General features: G+C 38.6%; 2 protein-coding genes across 7 annotated transcripts in view; both read right to left on the bottom strand.

The window, feature by feature from the left end:
* Window positions 1-11257: 11257 nt before the first annotated feature.
* LOC146548821 (uncharacterized) lies at window positions 11258-14614 on the bottom strand. The gene is made up of 3 exons (XM_085261762.1): window positions 14024-14614; window positions 12103-12290; window positions 11258-11969 (listed from the first exon to the last, which is right to left on the bottom strand). The coding sequence occupies exons 1-3, from the start codon at window positions 14430-14432 to the stop codon at window positions 11823-11825; spliced, it is 744 nt and encodes a 247-aa protein (XP_085117888.1). The 5' UTR covers window positions 14433-14614; the 3' UTR covers window positions 11258-11822.
* A 4416-nt stretch (window positions 14615-19030) lies between these two features.
* The window catches only part of pleca (plectin a), a 112997-nt gene continuing 112162 nt past the window's right edge, over window positions 19031-19865 (bottom strand). For all 6 annotated transcript variants that reach the window (XM_085261759.1, XM_085261754.1, XM_085261756.1 and 3 more), the window contains one exon: window positions 19031-19829. The gene's annotated coding sequence lies outside the window, so the exon portion shown is untranslated. The remainder of the gene's footprint in view (window positions 19830-19865) is intronic.

Here is a 19865-nt window from a genome sequence, read left to right as displayed (position 1 = left end):
AGCATTTCAGGAGTGAGGAAAAATCCAACATGCAGAGTGGAGGAGCAAATGATCCACTCCACCTCATCAACCAAATCCAACCATAGGCAAAAAGTTTTCATGAGCATAGATTTTTTGTTTTAATTGGATGACAGAGAAATTTCACGTTTATTGATTCCCTGGTAAAATCCTGCAACCTTCCACTTAACAGAGTTTTGGTAGAAATGCCGACAGATCAAAAGTACCTTCCATCTCCAACCAGATCAGCTGCGAGGGGGCAACTTCAGCATATTTAATGAAGATGCAACTCTCGCTCTCTTTTTTTAGGACAATTTTTTCAATCACAAATTTCAAGCAACAATATAATGATCTACTTACAATATCGAAACTTCAACAGTTTAGTGCAGTGTCAAACGTGTGGCTCACGGGCCGGATATTATTGTATAAGACATCATTTCATGTATGTCAGTTAATAATGGCTTGTTGGTATGTGGGAGCTTAATCTTCAGCCCTGCTGAAAATCCATGCAGGCAGGGGTGGGACTTTATTTTGATGGGCACACCATCAAAAGGAAAGAAGGGGGCAGATGTTCCAAAGACAGCAGGTGTGCAGGCCAGGTGCACAGAGATAAATGCAAGTGTGTCAGGAAAAAGTGAAAAACGCGCAAAAGCATAAAACGAGTAGCATCTGGCTGCATTTCAATGATATTGGAGACTGGAAAGCTGAGTGAAGAAATCATAAAATTAGGACCTGGCTATAGTGATACCTTTTTATTTTCAGCAATCTAAAAAGGTTTTCATTTTGTCCAGGCCTTAAACCTCATGTGTGTTCTCCCTAGTAATAGCAATTGCATAAATATGAGGCTGAATCTAAGCACTTGACGTAACTTAACTCTGACCATGAAACCACAGCCACTGTGCACCACTCACACACTGTTCTTTACTTTCAATCCATCACAGTACAGCAAACTAACCTGTTTATTTATATGGGAACGTCACACACATGTTTTTAATGTTTAATACAAGACTTTTTTTCTACCTGGTGCATTTCCAGTTACAGGGTTTAGTAACGATTAATTAAGTGTAATCAAGATTATGCAATCAAGGAATATATGACGCAGACCCAAGGATGATATATTGTGCTGAAGTATGTGTAAGTAAATGACTCTTCATCATTAAATATAATTACGACATGCTTTGTTCCATTTTAGTTAGTTTAAAACACCAGTCTGAGCTAAAAATTGGAGCCGTCATTTAAGACTCTATTTTGCCAAAGCTAGAGTTCCTTCTCGGGACCCTCTCCATGTTTTACATCGAAGCTAATCACATAATCCAAAGACCAGCCCGGCCCATGCTTTTGTGGCAGCTAAAGCGACTTGCTCTCCTGTGCCAAATTTGCATTTTTTTACACTTATCAACCATCATCATCATGTTCAGTGTTGCGTGGCAAAACCTGGGTGTGGTGATCACACACCTCTGAAGAAAGGATGTGTGAAAATCATCATGGAGAAGGAACTTTGGTTTAAATACGGGAACACAGCTTTGTATGAATATAAATTAGGCTGATTCATTCTTAAGAGGTCACACTGACAGGCTTTGACTGTGGACTTGAACAGGAGTTAGCATTTCATCTGACACACTGGGACACATGTGGGCAAGCTGAGACTAAGCTGGCATAACGAGTCAATGAAGGAACAGTTGAGATAGAAATGACAACTATGTTTTGTTTGAATTAGTCACTAAAGTTATAAAATAGCCTCACCTAACTTTAACTGCAACCTTATGCAAGATGTGCATGAAATGCATAGTTAGGTTTGGTATCTTAAAAAGTAAAAAGAAGAGGGCAACATTTATTTTAATTTTTTTGTCAATATGTAAAATGAGTAGAGTGATAGTGGATCAGAGGAGGCAGGTGGCTGAAGGAGAGAATTTGGACAAACTGCGTGGTGAGGGTGGGCAGGAGCAGAGTTGCAGACAAATGGCCAGAAAAGGGAGAATGATGGAACAGACTGAATTTAGAAAACTGGGCTGTTGGCTAGGAGAACATGGTAGAATACTGGACACAAACAAACACAAATAAGAGATTTTGGATGAAAATGGTAACGGTAGGAGTGCTGAAGATAAAGCAGTAGCAACACCAAGAGCAACGAAAAAAAAAAACATAAGAGAACAAATTCCTTGTTAAACTCGTGCAAAAATGTCATTAAAAACTTCCAGAAAAGCTTTTAAAAAAAAATACTGAATACTAAGAATTATAGTTTGATGTACATTTTCCTGGATACAGGCTAACAGAAAATGAAAATGGTTCTCTTTAAGTATTGCAGTGTTTCAATACTTTGACTTTCAATGAATTAAAACCACATACACACAATGTAATGCTATAACACACATACCACTATACCGACCATAGTGGGCCACCTAGACCAAAAATGCCTGTGGCGCAAATCTCTACATGTCAGGTTTTCTCAAATAATTAGATTTTGACACATTAAATTTATTAGATGAAAAAAATAATCTTACACATTTTCATAACTCCATAAAAGTTGTATGTTTCACATGTGCTGTATAATGAGTAACTGTTTTATAGAAACCATTAAAGAATAAAGCTTTCAAGTTTGCCATGTGACATATCATTTCATGTTAATCGCTTTTTGTTACACCGGTACAGCTTTGTTTCTTAATTGCAAATGTCAGTACCTTGCGAAACACCAAGACACACTTCTACTGAATTGTAAAACACAGATCTGGGCATGTTGGATGGTCCTGAGCCAAAATGAATACACCTGAAGTCCTGTCATGAACATATTACTGTATAGACACTAACAAAGCAAATCTTTTACAGACGTAGACCAATGTCGCTGTTGTTCAACTAAAAGTCATTCTCTCTATTGTGAACAGAGTTCTACATATACGTCACTACTAAATATATTTGTTACTTTGTTCTGTCTGTGTGGAAAAATCCCAGTACATCAGCAGTGTCTGGAATAATCACACCAGCCCCTCTGACATCAACAAACCTGTCGCATTCAGTCATCTTTCTTCCTGATTCTGATCCGTTTGAACACCCTCCCCCCCTCCCCCATGATGGTGCTGCCATGTAAAGGAGCAGATGTTGGGTCTGACCATTACCTGCTCCTCGCAAAGTACCATCTTCGTTTGAAGCGTAGTCAAATACAGCAACAGCGACCACGTCCATTTGTGGTGGAAAGGTGGTGAGCAGTTTAAGATCGAACTCCGTAATCGTCTTGAGGCGCTGGTGGAGGTAGAAGATGCTGAGGAGAAGTGGAACGGACCTGGGTTCTAACTGATGAACGGAAGCATGCCCAACAATGAAAACACTGAAATGGCTTACATGGAATTAGATCGCAGAGTGAAGCGGAGCTGTAGACAGGACAAGCGAGACTGGATAGACCAGAAGTGACATGAAGCGCAAGAAGCAGTTAAGAAAAATGACACGAAGACCCTCTATTGCATCGTCTGTGCACTGGTGTGAAGAGTGGGCAGGCAGTACCTGTCAAAGACAAAAATGGCAAGCCGCTGCTGGCCAAATTGGAACGAGACGCCAGTTGAGTGGACACTTCAAAGAGACCTTGAATCAGTACCCCTCGATAATTCATTTGTCTTCAACACGCCCAACCAAGCCAACGACTTAGACGTGAGGACAGGCGCCATAATCACTGAGGAAACAGCAGCTGCTATCAAATTCCTCAAAAATGGCAAAGTGCCAGGTTTGGACATGGTTTCTGCAGAAATGCTTAAGCACGGCAGACAATGCCTCGTCAATGAAATAACGGACCTTTTCAATTCATGCTGGTCATCGATGCGAGTGCCAGACTGCAGCAACTGGCAAGGAATCACACTCCTTTCTGTTCTGGGCAAAGTGTTGAGCTTTGTCCTCCTCCAAAGACTCCATAAGGCGGTGGATCAGAAACTCCGGGAAGAACAAGCTGGATTTCGCAGTGGCTGGTCATGCATAGAACAGATCTTCATCTTGTGCATCATCACAGAGTTTGGAATACCAACAGTGTCTCTCGATTACTTTCGTCGATTTCACAAAGGGATTTGATGGTGTCCATCGAGATTCCCTCTGGAGCATTGCCCCGTCATATGGCATCCCTGAAAAGTTAGTCAAAATATTTCAAACTCTCTACCTTCAATCCAGTTGCTGCGTCCTTACAGAGGATGGCTACACAGATTTCTTCAACACTAAGGCTGGTGTGAGGCAAGGGTGTATCCTCTCTCCCTTCCTCTTCCTTCTTGCCATCGACTTTGTTATGTGGAGTGCCATGGACCAAGACGGCTTTGGGATACCTTGCCATCCACCAAAATACCTGAAGGACCTCAACTTCGCCAAACAACATCGCTTTGTTGGGTGACGATCGGAAAAACATGACTAATATGACATCATGCTTGGAGCAAGAGGCAGCCAAAGTGGGCTTACGGATCAGTGGAAACAAGACAAAGGTCATGAGGACAGGTTAGGTGACGATACAGGACCCCATTACGGCAGGACTGCAACTGCTGGAGGAGGTGAATCAATTCACCTACCTGGGCAGCATCCTGGCAAGTGATGGAGATGCTGAGCATGACGTTGTGTGTCGAATTGTAAAAGCAGGTGCGGTCTTTCAGCGGCTCCGGCGGATCTGGTCAACCCTAAAGATCGAACTTACAAAACAGTTCACTATTGTAAATATTGATAGCCTTAAAATTATGACAGCATCATTCAGAAAACTGAGCGTCTGATGCAAGTGTACAGATGCATGACGAGAGCTCTTAGACTGCCTGTCTTTTAAAAAGCCCACAGTATTTAATTGTTATTTATAGTATTTACAGAATCAAAATCTCATTTCAAACGTCTTCTGTCTTTCTTTGCTCCCTTATCTGACAAGGAACTCCTTTTTTTGCTCCCCTTTGTTAACAGTCCTGCAGGATATTGCTCAACTTTTTCCTTATGCTTGAAACTAAAGGACAAGGCCAGGAATGTTTCTTCAACAGTGTTTTCATTGTTTGTTCATGTCAGCGCCACACCCAGCTCGTTCTGCTCCAGCAGCCCCCAAATGCTTCTCGTCATTAATACCTGTCCACTTTTGTGCAGAAGGATTCAAAAATAACCCCGACTGTGCTTTTCTTTTGATTATTTCCATTCCGAGAGTTTCCCTTTGCTGATCATGCTTGTATTCAAAAAATATCTCTTATCCAAAACTCACAGTTCTTCACTGGAAAACACTCCTCTGAGCTTAGACCAGAAGATCCCGTTTCAGAAATATTCCACCCCAAAAATCCAAACACACAAGCAGTTATTGAACCATTCCTGAAATCGCACATTTTCTGAGGTCATACCTGATTATAAGAGTGCAGTGGTGTTATCTCTGACTGGAGTTGATGATTGAAATAGTTGAGCATGATTGTTGCAAAAGTTTGGTGGCACCATTCTTTTTGCTGTAGTGAGCTGAGGATGAGAAATGACAGTGTTCAACACTTTAATTTTTAACTGATGAGCTTTTGCACTCAAAATAAATGCAGGAGAAGCGTTAAGTCTCCAAAAATGTGCAAGTGCTTTCAAAAAGAAAGACTTCTGCCCACACAGACCATCCGTCATATTTATTCTGCAGATTTCTGTGCTGCACATCCATGTGCCTCGTCATGTTCAAGAAACCAGTTTCGATAATTCTCAGCTGGTATAGGTGATCCAACATCACTAACCTAACTGTTAATACAAGGCAAGATCCACTCTTTCATGGAGCGGCCAGCGAGTACTGAGCATGACAGCTGAACTTTGTCACAGAGCTACATTATTAGCCAACGTGTTCTCACACCATGGTGTCACATAACTGGAGCATTGCACATCTGCCTAGTTTGTTGCTAAAGGTAAATTTTACCTTCAACGGCAGGATTTTCTATGAGAGATTCCTAGATAAACTTTAAAGTGTGGCATGTTCTGCAACCTACAACGACACTTGAAGGGTTTTATTAGCTCTCGTCTTATCTCAGGAACACCCAGCTCCTCTTCACATACATCAGCTGGCAACAAAACTCCCAACAGCTAGTTGGGCAAATGCTGGGACGTTATGGATATGAAGTGGAAACATATATCATACAAAAATCCTTTACTTTACAGATAACTTTTTCAACATTTTGGGGCAGCAGGATGATAGGAATGTACTGCAGACAGAAAAAGAAATAGTCTGGCACATTAGCCTCTGCATAAGTGTGATTGTTTATTTAAAAAGTAAGACCAAGCAGCAAAAGGTTGGAACAGCTAAGAGGAACATAATCTCTCATATGTCCACAGTTCAGGTTATGTTAAAGGTCTTGGGACACAATATGCTTTTCTTTTTACATCTTAGTGTTTCTCTTGCAGATCTGACAACTACAATAATGTAGTGTCATGGGTGGTGCCAACAGTCTTATTGTGCAGAGCAAGAAGAGTATCTGTTGACAAACTGCAATCAAGTAAAACTTGAAGTGAATACAGGTAATTACATTTCATGCTTCTTTATACTTAATTTCCAGTGCAAGAGGTATTTTTCAGCCACTGAGCGATGCACAGATCTGCTACTGGCTCACAAATTAAAGATGCTTGCGTAAAATAAATTGTTGTTCTATCTTGAATCATGCTTTAAAAGTTCATCACCTCATTGAAACGCTGCAGGAAACCTGTTGCGCAAGTAACGTGTGTCGGAATGATTATGCATAAACTGACTACTCTTTTTAAGTTATTGAAACTCACTTTGAACTTTAGGATTTATTAACACAACTGAATCCTCTCTCACATCTGTACAGAGAAGCGCTCAGATTAATGTGTGCAAAACTTTTAACAATCATCTACGCAGAAGGTCTCCCGACATGAGGCACCCTGTGTCTGGGAAAAAGTGATAATTACTACAACTAATTAATTTTTATCCATCCAGTAAATGTTTGTAGTCATCCTGATCAGGCCACATTCCATTAATAGAAGCACTTAGTGTCAAAGGTCACATACAGCCCAGAGGGTTACTGTCTTCATGGCTGAGCAACCCATGTCAATTTTGAAAGACATTAAATAAAAACTCTGTACAAAATACTTAAACTCTTAGATGTGATTTCTTATTATCGTATCCTAAATTACCCACCCGGTGTGGTTTCTTTCCCACTGTTATAATTTGAATTTTACAGGAAACCAGTTCTTGTGAAAGTCTTTTGTCAGCAGTGATGAGATGGTATCTGTTATCTCTGAATTTGACACAATCTTTCAAAGCAGCTTAAAAAGTCCCTCCTGGTGGAACACAGCCAAGTGTTAAAGCTGTTATCTCTACATCTGCTTTCACTACAGCAACACATTCTTATTCAGGGTGGAGATTCTGAGGAATAATAAGTCTTTCACTCTTACTGGCAGTGATTCTTGTGTTCACATGTTGTTTGTAGGTTTCTTTTCCAAGTCATTTTTGAGTTGCAGAGGATGCTTTCTGTGATGATGGACGAGATTGTGTTATAAAACATAAACATTTGATTTGGTGTGCAAAAGCTAAAGTCAGTTGTCTGACTAAACAAAGAGCAGAGCGTCTCAGAATAACCGCACAGGTCAGCCTGGACACGGAGAAGGACTGTGCTGTAATATAGTGGCACTCAAAATAGAAATGATTGTGACCTATATCCGAGATAATATTTCTCCCACACTGTGCCATTGCACTACATCTTAGGGTTGTCCTTTCAGCCTTGATTGTAGCCACTGTTTGTGATCTTCGATGTGTTTTTTCCCCTCACTACATCCACCAGAACTCTGCGATTACTCCTTTTCCTTTTCGTGTTTTTGACCAGTCAGCATTCAGTCTGCTCACAATTCCTTCCACTGTGTATCCAAAGGGCTTGCAAAAAAGCAACAAAAACACTGAAGTGGGGACATAAATCCTCTGTGTATTGCACGAGTTAAAAGAGGTACAAACTCTGCATTAGAACACCGGACTTAAAATCCTTATTTCATGTCATGTTGTTGATGCATTATGTCAGTGTTTTCTTTTTGCTTGCAGTTTGGGGCGGCAAGACAATAAATAAATGGTTTGATTTAGGAAAACATTATGATTTGTTCTCTTAACAATGTCTGAACAACGCTCAATTTTGGAGATCACAAAGCTGCCAAGTTTGGTTAAAACTGAAAACACCACTACACAATTACATGCACTCGCTAAAAGCGCTGCTGAAGATCATTATCTTTAGAACCTATTGTCAGTCACAAGTTCCACAGGCAGAGTTTCTAATTGTTTTTGTTTGGGCAGGTTGAACAGTCATGCAAGAAAATGCACTGTTAGGCATCAGTGAAACAGACAGTGTGATGATGTCTGAAAACACAACTGGGGACCTTTAACATACAGCAATCACTTTTACCAGTTAAATAATGCAAGACTAAAACAATGCATGATGCATTGGGTGAATAATGAGTACTTTTGCATTTCTTTAAGTGCATTTTTGCAAACAGAAATAAAGAAAAATATAGACCGAGTGATTTTCCATTGCTGATTTTTGGTTTCAAAAGCTTCACCTCTGCAGTGTGCAGCATAACACTAGCTTAAGCTTTCAATAAAACAAGTTCATCTAAGCTGCTTATGTGTTCACTGTAACTGACGCCAACCTTACATACCTGGATAACTCAGGAGAGTCTGTGAGGTTATGAATTTTCCTCGGGGCTGTGTGTAGGCGGCAACTGGAAAATTTTTACCAACCATTATAAAGTGAATCCTGGAAGCATACTGCGTGATATAAATATCAACCCAGCCTTGGTTTAGCTGTTTTTCTTTTTCAATTTTTAGACTAAAACCTACAAAACATCAGACGTCTCTGATCTTTTTCTATCAAACGTACTGAGTTTTTCACCAGGAATCTGAACATGTTTGAGTTGGAATAATTCAACACAAGATCAAAAGATTCACAGTTGGTGCTTTTTCAGTTACCTGGAGACCCCGCATTGTTGAAAGTAAATACACTTGCTTGTTCTTTGTTGCTGACATTCACTGTCATGTTTAATAATGTTAATAATGCATACTTTATTGATCCCCGTGGGGAAATTCCTCTCTGCATTTAACCCATTCACTCGGTGAAGCAGTGGGCAGCCACCGGGCGCCTGGGGAGCAGTGTGTAGGGATCGCACCTCACTCAGGGGTACCTCAGGGTAGTCGTTCAGTGGATTCGAACCCCCAATCTTCCGATCATGGGGCTAAAGGCATGTGAGGCAAGTTTTATGCTGAAGAAGAATTGCGTGTTGGTAATGTTGACCTAAAGAACCTGTTCTGCAGATCTGCATTCATGCAAGTAATGCTGTTAACTCACTTTATTTAATCTGCAATGACTGATTTCAGTTTGTTTCTTTGTCCTGATGAATTTTTCTTTAAAACCTTTGATCCTTATAATCTCTGACACTTTGTGAACAGTGGAGCAAATCTGAAGTCCAGATGTAAACTCAGATTTTATATTTCAGAACCCTCCCTTAGTTACGCTTCCTGGCTGCTGGGAGCTTCTCGTGTTTATATGGGTTTATACACCACTCTGCATTTAATAATTAGTTACTGTTAACTTTTCCACAGTGTGTCTTTTGTCCCGTCTCCCTCCCCTTACCTCCATCCACTCGTAGCAGCTGCCTGCACCTCCCTCAGCCTGGTTCTGTCTGACATTTCTTCCTGTTAAAAGGGAGTTTTTCTTTCCCACTTTTCTCTCTATTACTGTAGAGTCTTTACCGCAACATAAAACCCTTGGGGTGACTGTCATTGTGATTGGGCACTAAGTAAATAAAATTGAATTTTATTGAGAAGAGAAAAGCAGCACTACCCAAAACTGTTAAAAGCCATGCTTTCAGCCAGGTGATAGGCCTTCTCCCTCCTTAAGAAAGACTACCTTAAAAGAACTCACTGGGCACCTGGATCAGCTTTTACTGGCTATAACGAGCAGCATTAGGTTGGCTTTCATTTGCTATTGTTGGCGTATTTGAAGCACCCCTGTGTGCTTTCCTTATATTTATACATGCAAACAATATCACAGGCGCTCATTGCTCTTATGATGAGTTGCCCTTATAATCCTATTCTCTTAAATACTTGGAGCAGAATCTGTTTTCACCCCCACATGTTTTACACTTCATGCATCTTTATTATTTTATTTAAAATTAAGGCATTCATTAAAAACAAACAATTTATAGAAATTATAATATCCTCCTGAGAACAAGCCTATTCATGTATGTCCTTTGTAATGGACATTTGTTTTTGGTCTGTATCTTTTGACTTATTTGAGCTATCTTACTAAGTCCTGATGTAATAAATAGAGGACACCCAGGGCTTTCCCCACTGACATCCCCCGTGTGTTTGGGTGGCCTCTAATACCGCCAAAGAGGAAGGAAATCACAAAAAAGTTAAGTGGGAAGATTTGCTCCTTTCCTCGGTTCTCAGGAGGTTAGAATAAAAGGGCCGTAAATGAATCCAGTTCTGACTGAAGACCTTCCTGTAAGTCCAAAGGGACAAAACAGGAAAAAAAAAAAAGGAAGAGGAAAAAACAGCAGGGATGCAAAGAGAAAGAGGAGAAAAGACGAATAAAGAAGAATGTCATCTATTATTTATCTGTATTCTCAGGAATTCAGGCAATCCCCGGCCTCCTGAGTGCTGCACTTAGGGATTTGGCTTGAAGTTGCTCATGCACACATGGATCGTTCTGATGAAAATCTCACCAGTATGGCGAAAGCACAGCACCAAGATGCTAAATAGATCAGCGTGAATGAGTGAAAGGGTCAGTGAATGCCCAGGGACAGCCAAGAGAGCACAAAGTGCTTAATATGTTACTCATTTTAGTACCAGACATGATTTAATGCTGGACCACTGATGTATCTGCCTATTTACAGTGTGCTGTAGCTATGTCAAGACATTTCTCCAGCATTGTTACTTATTCCTATTAAGTGTAATAAACAACACTAATACTTTTGGCTCTTCTTTCAATGTAACACAAAAAATGAGGAAAATGTGGGAGCATTCTTGTTTTTTTGCTGAGTGAAGAGACTCAAACTGTACAGCAGGGCCCTCTATTGGGCCGCAGAGCCACTGCGGGTAGAGTGGTGCATGTTTGGAATTGTTTGGGTAAGTTTGACTTCAAAAACACAGAAAAAAAACTTCCCTTCTTTCTTCACAGTCACTGGATAAAAGCCAGACTTTAGAAAAGTCCGATATCACCCGATGGTTTGGTGAGAACTGCAGTGAATATCTTCAGTTTTCTAATAAACTGCACTGCTGTTCCTGTATTACTACACATCTGCAAAAATGACCCCATGGTCAAAGTATTTTTGACCTTTACAAATCAAATGAATTATATACACTAAAAATAATGTTATTTAATTTGAATAACTCACATATAACTGTTTAATTTGAACAACTGAGCTATAACTTGACTGTGTGGAGTCACTGAAGTCAGTTTGAAACCCCTGGATTAGACTGAAAGTGTATCTGCTCCCCCTTGTGGACAACTTGCAGAATTCAGGGGCTAATTCAAAGTGCTCGGAAACAACAACAAAACAAACAAACAAAAGAAAACAACAACTACCAAACAATATGGCTCAGTTACAAAACAAACTATAATAAAATAAAAATATATATAAAGGAAACGCTACATAGATATGTTGACATATACTTTAATGGAAATTTGAACAACAGTAAATATTTTAAAAAATAAAATAAAATCCTAATAAAACATTTAACAACTGATTTTGAAAATCCAGAAAATAAAACAGATGTGTAACCTATAAATTTTAAACAATTCAACAACAATTCAAGAACCTAAACATGAACTGGAACAAGAAACACAATAACTTAATAACAGGGAAAACATACATACATATTTTTTTTATGATTCATTCCCCTCATCAACTTGCTGAGCAGCTTCCTGCTCAGTGGCTCTGGGTGCAGGAGGTGGTGGGTGCTGCCGTGACATCAGCTCTTCCTTAAAAGTCTCAGGCAGTGACTGATGGGTAAAGAAGGCTCCCCTGCAAGCCTGACAGAGATACAAGCATATTTATTGCATTACACATCTCTGTCTAAACAATATTAACGAAACATTTCGAAGATCATTGCAGCCATTTTTTTCAGCACATCTTTCATGTAGTGTAGTAGAAACAGTGGCTTACAGCTGGAGGACCAGGCTGTAGTGGGGGAGGGTAAAGGTACCCAACATGTACAGGGGGCAGCCACATTTTGGGCAGGAATTGATGAGATGGAGAGGGATAGCTGCTGGCGTGATAGCCTGGCATGCTAACTGGAAAGTGAACAAGAGGCAGACGTGCCATCTGCCTGAATTCACTGAAAAAAGGTGAATCTGGAAGGAAAGATAAAGCATTATAAGCTACTGTACATTTAAAGACACAACTCTTATTCACACTCAACACTGAAGACATTTTTAGGTTACTTCTGAGTAAGTCTAAATTTTGAGTTATTAAGTCTATTTATTTTTTTAGGGGTTAACCCAAAACTATGGATCAAGATGAAAATACACTATAACACACAGAATTTAAAAGATCAGATGAAATGAGAAAAATAAGATATTATTTATTTACCCAGGAAATTCCTAAAAAATAGTGAGAATAGCCCAATAAATACAATAAATATTATAAATAAATAAAATAAATACAAGACAAGACAAAGTAGGTCAGTAATATTTAAAAAAAAAATCACACAAAATTAGATGCACAGTGGAAAAGAAAAAAGAGATTCGTTTGCATGGATGTACACCCACATCAATGATTATGCAAATATTAACAAATACAGTTTATGAATGTAGTTTAAACTATTTAATTATATAGTTTATTGTTATATATAATGAAACAATAACACTGAATATTTCATCAAGTGGGTGCACCTCCGGCACAAGTTGTTAAACTTTGTGACAAGAATAATCAGCAAAGACCATAAACAAAATTATCATTAGTATTACTTTTATACTTTAAATAAGTCACAGTAAAATGTCTCACTTTGTATGAATTAGAATATCAGTGCTCCATGAGGTTTAAACCTGCTAACTTCAGCCCCTCTCTGTCCCTCTTAATGTCCTAAAGATATTACATTTGTGAAAAGACAAGTCAAACTATTCTCTCACACTTTTTTCTCTTTTTTTGTGCAGGTATTTAATTCAGAATCATGCATATGTTTTTAATGCATATGTAGATGCATTAAAAACAAATAATAATAATAATTTAAAAAAAAAAACCAAAACAATCTATCTTTTTTTTCTTTCTTTCTTTATTCAGTAAGTGTTGACATAAAGTTGGAGCGGTCCATTTTAAAAAGGAAATGCTACACAACAACAGTCTAACCCTTTCTGTAATACACTTATCTGCATGACACATTCATTTAGCATTTTCAGAATTCACTAATGTTAGGACCTATTGTCCAGAAGTTCAGCAGAGGCTCTCATCGTTTTAGCATTGTTTTTGCCAGACTGAAGGGTTTTATTACAAAATAGCTTTTACATGATTTGAAAATGTGATTTGATCTGATTAATTGCCTCAAACTTAATTCATTTAAGTCTAATACTTCAGTCTGGCAGCCTGTCATCCTTCATCCATGAACTGAAAAGTTGACAAAAACAAAACTATATTGGGGTTTTTTTGTTTTTGTTTTTTCCAAAACAATCTATCAACTGAAATCCTATGAAGGACATAAGAATGTCAGATTATTATTTCAAAATTTCAATTTACTAATTCAAATTTCTGTGAAAATAACTACAAATTGAGATAATAACCTTAAAAATTTGAGCTATTAAGCAATTAAGAAATTTTAATAGCGATATAGTAACCGGACAGTTGGCTTAATTCTGCCAGTCAAAAGTTCGTATTTATTGGCGGAAACAAGCTCCCATACATGCTAATACAGGAGAGAGAGAAAGATGTCAGTTGAGTTTTAAATTTTTTGCTAATTTTGCTAATTCGTTTAATTCGCTAATTCGTTGCTTATATTAACGACTTTCCCACTTCACGTTAATCCAGTCCGTTGAGCTCAACGTTTCATATTTCATAATTAACAGTATTAGCTTAGTGAGAGGTGTAAATTTACCACCAGCCGACGGCAGCACATCCCTGCTGTCGCGACAGACGGACTCGGGCTGTCCTCCCGCCTCAGGCCTACTCCAAGGGTAGGCGGGTGGCGGGCACATCGGTTCAGATGTGGATGGAGCACCCCCATCTGGGTTCGAGGTCCCAAAAGCCTTGTCCCCCTGCGCGTTAACCCTTCTGGCTCCAGGCCGGGTCTCTTTCACGGCTCTTTTCATTTCCCTCTGTAGGGCGGCGATCTTCGTCCTCTCCGTTATCAGGTAGCATTTCCAGCACTGGCACTTCAAGAAAGGGCAGATTTTTGTGTGGCCCTTCTTCGGGACGATAATCCCGTGGTGTCGGCACCGGGCGCATTTTGGCTTCCCTGCGTAGTCGTTTGTCCCTGCTGAGTCTTTAGGTAAAGACACGGACATTTCATTAACCGTGGTGTCCGCACTAAATCAACCAAATGGGCCCACTCGTGTGACCCAACGTGAACTATGTTTTAAAAAAAAAGAGCGAGAGAGAGATACAGAGGAAAAAGTATCAATTTCAAGTCTGGGAAATCTGTCACTCTCATTGTCCCACGGGCAGTGAGCCAATCAAGTGCTGAGTTTCTCAATTTGCCTGACCAATCAAATTTGGCAAGTTGATTGGTAAGAGCAGGCTGCTAATGTCAGGTCACTCTGGGGCAAAAATGTTTCTCATTACATCTTAGAACGAAATGTACATTTTAGATAATTTTTTATAAGTAAAGATAAACCTACAGCAAAATGTCATTTGTACAGTATGTCATTCGTATAATTTCGTTAGTTTGAGAGTAAGTTTTGCAAAACCTCACCAAAACCTTGGACTTTTTTTTAATCCACCCAGTGCAGGTGTCAGCTGCAAAGTTTTTTTTTCCACTGTGCTGTACAGCTATAACACTTGCTTCAGTAACTGGGTCTCTTCTGCTGATTGCAGTGAAACCCTGCGCAATCTTGTATCAGCCTCCATAACAGCGCTATATAAATAAAACTGACAGCAGGTTTTTCCGACTTTCTTTTAAACAATGCATATGATGAAAGCGACATGAGGTAGTTTTGAGAGGCAAAAGATGTGGTGCTGGTTTGCATAAAGCATTTCAAGAACTTGGTGCTTTGAAATTTTTTAAGGATAATTTGGGGAACGAACCAAAGAAACCAAGAAAAAGTGAATAGGCTACGTGCACTTTTATTTAAGGTTTTGTTTTTTTTTGTTTTGTTTTTTTGCAGTTTTTTCAAGGAGGAGCAAATGAACAGATCCTTGTTATCTTCTAGATAGAAATATGATATATAGCCTACTTATGCAAATTAAATCCTATTTAAGAAATTACTGATTTATAATTGCATTTGGAGCCTCTGAAGGCAGCACAAATGTTTGAGGAGAAACTATAAGATGTTGAAATCAAATAGTTGAACACCTCTTATCTCTTACTGCCCATCAAAAACAAACAAACAAAAAAACATTTAAGCAAATTTTTACACACAATAAATATTTTCAAACACAGCCTGAGGGTTAACATTTAAGACAGAGACAAAAAAATGTAGATCTTTTTTTTTTTGAAGAGATACTGTTTGTATGAATTATTTCATTTTCATGTTAATTTCCTGGCTCAGAATTGGTCTTTTTTTCTTTTACTACATTATAATAAAAATGTCCCATAAATTTGAGTACATGAAAAAAAATCTGTTTTTTAAAAAAAGATTACCATGAACAGACCCAAGGGCGTAGATTTGGTTTTGGCATTGGTGGGGACGGATGATTCAACCACCGAACCCTGCCCTGTTTCTTTTTTTCCCCCCTTTTTTGTCTTTGCTTCTTGATAAAAAAAAAAAAAAGGAGAAATATACTTGCCTACATGTGCTATTCTACATGCTTTTAAACCATTTAAAATTACAATTCATAGTTTTATATGTGAAATATATAATGTTAAATTGCTTAAGTATTTTAGACTTTAGTTTACTTCAGCCATATTCCATATAAATCAGGTATCATACAAAAATAAAAATAGAGTCATGACAATAAAAGAATATGACTTTAAGAAATTAACAACATTAGTTCAGTTACAGTACACCAACATCTCTGATACATTAGCACTAAGGGAACACTGAATGACCTGCTGGTTTTTGTCCATAAAACTACTCATCTAAGATTACCACAAAGTAAAAGATCTCTCAGCAAAATTATGCAACATTTTAGGCACCATTGCCCCTATCAACTCAGTGAGCTGGGATTTTTTATTCTAAACATGAACTACTGTTACAGCAACAGACACGGACTGTTGGTGTCCCACACAAAAACTCAATGTCCGCTATGTGAAGGAGCCAAACACATGCCTGCTCCTCTCGTTAACTGAGATAAACTGCTGGCATATTTGTTTTACATCTATACTGTCCAGCTCTCCTGGTGGACATGGCATACAGCAGCATTGTTTAATCTCATTTGAGTCACTGTTGACCTTAGCCATGTTTTTAGTCTTCTGAGAGCACTGAAGCTTCTTCCAGCCTCAGTATATGCGTTTTATCCTCAGATTAAAATTATTACTATGTGCTTGATGTGCCTCACCTTTGGCCCTGGCTCTTCCCCTCTGACTGCACTAGGACATATTGCCACATGATAAAATAACACATTGATTCGTGCCATATAAAAAGTGAGACGTGTCAATTCAGATTCTTTGTCAAATAAACACTAATGAATCAATTTACACCAGCAGCCTAACAATTGTTAATAATTATTTAGTATTAATTAGTATTTAATAAATACTAGTTAATCTACAGCACCAAATCATCAGTCAGTCACCTGTGACCTTGCCTCTTCACCTCTGTCCGAGCTACAACATGGCAGAGCTGCCTGTCACCTGATGAATAACAGTGAGACATTCCAAATACATGCAGCCACACATGTGCTTCAAATACAGTCATGAACCACCAAGTCATCATCCAACTTCACCTGTGATCTTGTGTCACCATTGCTCTCTGAGCTTTGTGTTGGTTCTTCTGTCACCTGACAAATAGGACATACATGACAATAAGAATAAAATGTGGAGCTGCTTCAGTGTTTCTGTCAATTTGTGCAGATCTTGACTCATCAGTAATGTTTGTAGGGTGAGTGCATTTTAAAAACAATTTGTGCAAACTGCACTAAAAGGTGGAATATTTGCAAAATCATAACTACCTCATGATATTTTGTCTCAAAAATTAACCCTATGAATATGTCAGTACCACTAGGATGAAATTATTGTGTCACCAACATTTTAACGTTAGACATATAATTTTAACAGCCTCTGTAAACTAATACCCTGACTTGCTCGAGGCTGCCGTTTTCTCTGACAGTTTCAATCAAAATTAGAAATGCTACTGTGGGAGACTGAGATAACTAATAGTGCTGCATGTTGTGCAGTTAGTTTCCAAAACACGTTATTCATGGTTGCATACAGTTTTAGACTGATGTGGGCCAAAGCCTAGCATAGCCTGTAACGTTATTGTGACGGACACATTTTATGAGTGAACTTGACTTTAAGCGACTTACAGGTTTCTTTGAAAAATACTTTCTTATATCCAGGATCTTCCGTTTTCCTGCCGTCCTCCTCACAGCGCAGGTTTGCCGCTGCTAAAACTAAACAGAGCTCCCTGAAAGGCACAGCCAATCACATTGGCCAGATTTGTCACATGACGTAGGACTCCAGTAGAGAACGTAATTTGACTCTTTCTGCACCGCTGGATGGATGAGACGTTGACAGATCGTTTTTTCTTTCTATCGGGTTTGTTTTTCTTTATTCGCAGAGATCAAATTATTGGTGGGGACAATTCAATAATCGCTGGATATTGGTGGGGACACGTCCCTTCCGTCCATGCCAAATCTACACCCTTGAACAGACCCAAAGTCCTGAAATCCCTCAACCTTACCACGATCTGGCAAATCTACCCCCAGCTCAAGAAATGGGAACGCGACAGATCTATATTTTTTTTTAGATCTGAATAGCTCTTTTCCTGCTACTTATTAACAACTGCCTCATTTATTTTTGTTGTAACTAAAGTTTTTTGTTTTATTTACATCACAGAAAAATTAAGCTGTAGCCGAAGGACATCAAACGTGCCTCTGACAAAACAATCCACACATGAGGAAAATTAAATCAAACATACCTTTAACCTTAGATTTAAATCACGGCAGAAGAAGAAAAATTAAATATAGTAAACCTCTCATGTTAGCCCAGCTCCAGATGAGCTCTTATCATCATCAAGTAACTTGACACTGAAACGTTATCACACTACTGGATAATAATGCAATTTTTGTACAAAAGTGTAATTTTGGTATGTTTAATTTTTTCCGGACAGTTCCAAAGATTAACCCTCCCTCCCTCTGTAACTGATACACATTTCAATCCAGTTGCAGACTGAGCATATGAATAAAATGTAAATGAATTTGGTTTAAATTATGTATTTCTTTTCTCATAACTTTTTTAAAATTTTATTTCAATCTATAGCTAAGGGGATGAAGTTTTGGCCATCGATGCATTACATCCATGCTGTGGCTGTAGCTCAGGTCGCAGAGCAGGTCAGCCACAAATCAGAAGGTCGTGGTTCAATCCCAGGCTGCCTCCTGGCTGCTTATGCCAAATATCCTTGGGCAAGATACTAAAAAGCTTCTTGGATGAGAGGTGAAACGTCTTCAAGCAACTTAAAGAAGTCCAGATGCTTTTCTTTGCAAGCTCCTTTGACTACGATGACCTGGATGACTGAGAACCAGCAGTGGTCAGAGGGCCCGGTGGCGCCAGTGTCCGGCAGCCTGTCAGTGCACTTTGTAGCTGTGGCTACTTTCTCCACTGTCATATAAAGACTACGAATAAAAATAAAGTTTAATTATAGGATTAAACCCCCAGTAAACTAGTCTATATTGATGTACTTAAAAAAAAAAATAGACCATGCACCGACATTTTTAATCAGTGAATGTGTTGCTCATAGTTGACTGAAAACTGCTAAATATTCTTCATTGCAATGAATACACTTGAGAAAACATTTCATTTTCCTGTTTATTTACACAGGGTGGGTGTTACATTAAAATTCCTCATCACCATTTTTATTATAAATACACCATTTTAAACAAGGCTTGACGACCCTCAGTAAAATACATCCTTCAAACCTTTCAAAATATAACAAAACAAAACGCTTTAATGGATACAGATGGATTTCATTTTTGCACCTTTTAAATGTTAGTTATTCATGCACGTTTAGAGTATGAAAATAAAATGATACAGATCCATTGTGTTTACAAAGGAGATTTAACTGAAAACAGCTATACGTAGTGTAAAATACAAATACTGGGTCTGGTGCAAAGCTTAAAGGTCTTTCTCAAAGAAATGCTAACTCATGGCTTATAGCAACTGCGCTCTGTATAATCGTCAGTATACTGTACAGACATTATTTGCCTTTGAAGGGGGAAAAATACTTGAAGTATTTGTGACATACTGGAACAGACTGTAAAAAGGCTTACCTGATAACACACTATTTATTAAATTATGGATAGCACTGCTTTTTCAGTCAGTTTACAGCATGAAACGTCTCCTAATACTCATCAACCCAGTAAAGTGTTAAACAGTATTTTGCAGGCACTTACAAAGCATGGTTTAGGCCTTTATTTAAATGAGTTCAAGGTTGGATGCAAGTTTCAAAATGGTCCACTGTTAAAACAAACTGATAAAATATTATATGCGCAAATGTGTTTCAGTGCTGTTGCATAAAATTCTTGATTACAGTGAAGGTCAAAGTCCAAATTACACCATGGGTCTCTGGAAGACATCTGAGCAAGGTGAACTGTGAATCAGAAGAATTCAACACAAACATTAGACT

The sequence above is a fragment of the Mchenga conophoros genome, linkage group LG22 (assembly GCF_057382185.1).
Source record: "Mchenga conophoros isolate Kocher_MC1m ecotype Shallow Benthic linkage group LG22, M_conophoros_male_GT1.1, whole genome shotgun sequence".
Classification (NCBI taxonomy): Eukaryota; Metazoa; Chordata; class Actinopteri; order Cichliformes; family Cichlidae; genus Mchenga; species Mchenga conophoros.
The sequence above is the reverse complement of the archived record's forward strand: the minus strand, read 5'-3'. Positions and strand labels throughout refer to the sequence as shown.

Bases quoted from the DNA above. Each gene is read 5' to 3' on its own strand.
- LOC146548821 (XM_085261762.1), bottom strand. From the start codon at position 14,432: ATGTCCGTGTCTTTACCTAAAGACTCAGCAGGGACAAACGACTACGCA. The intron at 12,291-14,023 runs GTAAATTTACAC...CTTTCCTTCCAG, and splicing joins TGTGCTGCCGTCGGCTGGTG to ATTCACCTTTTTTCAGTGAA. The intron at 11,970-12,102 runs GTAAGCCACTGT...TATCTCTGTCAG, and splicing joins TACAGCCTGGTCCTCCAGCT to GCTTGCAGGGGAGCCTTCTT.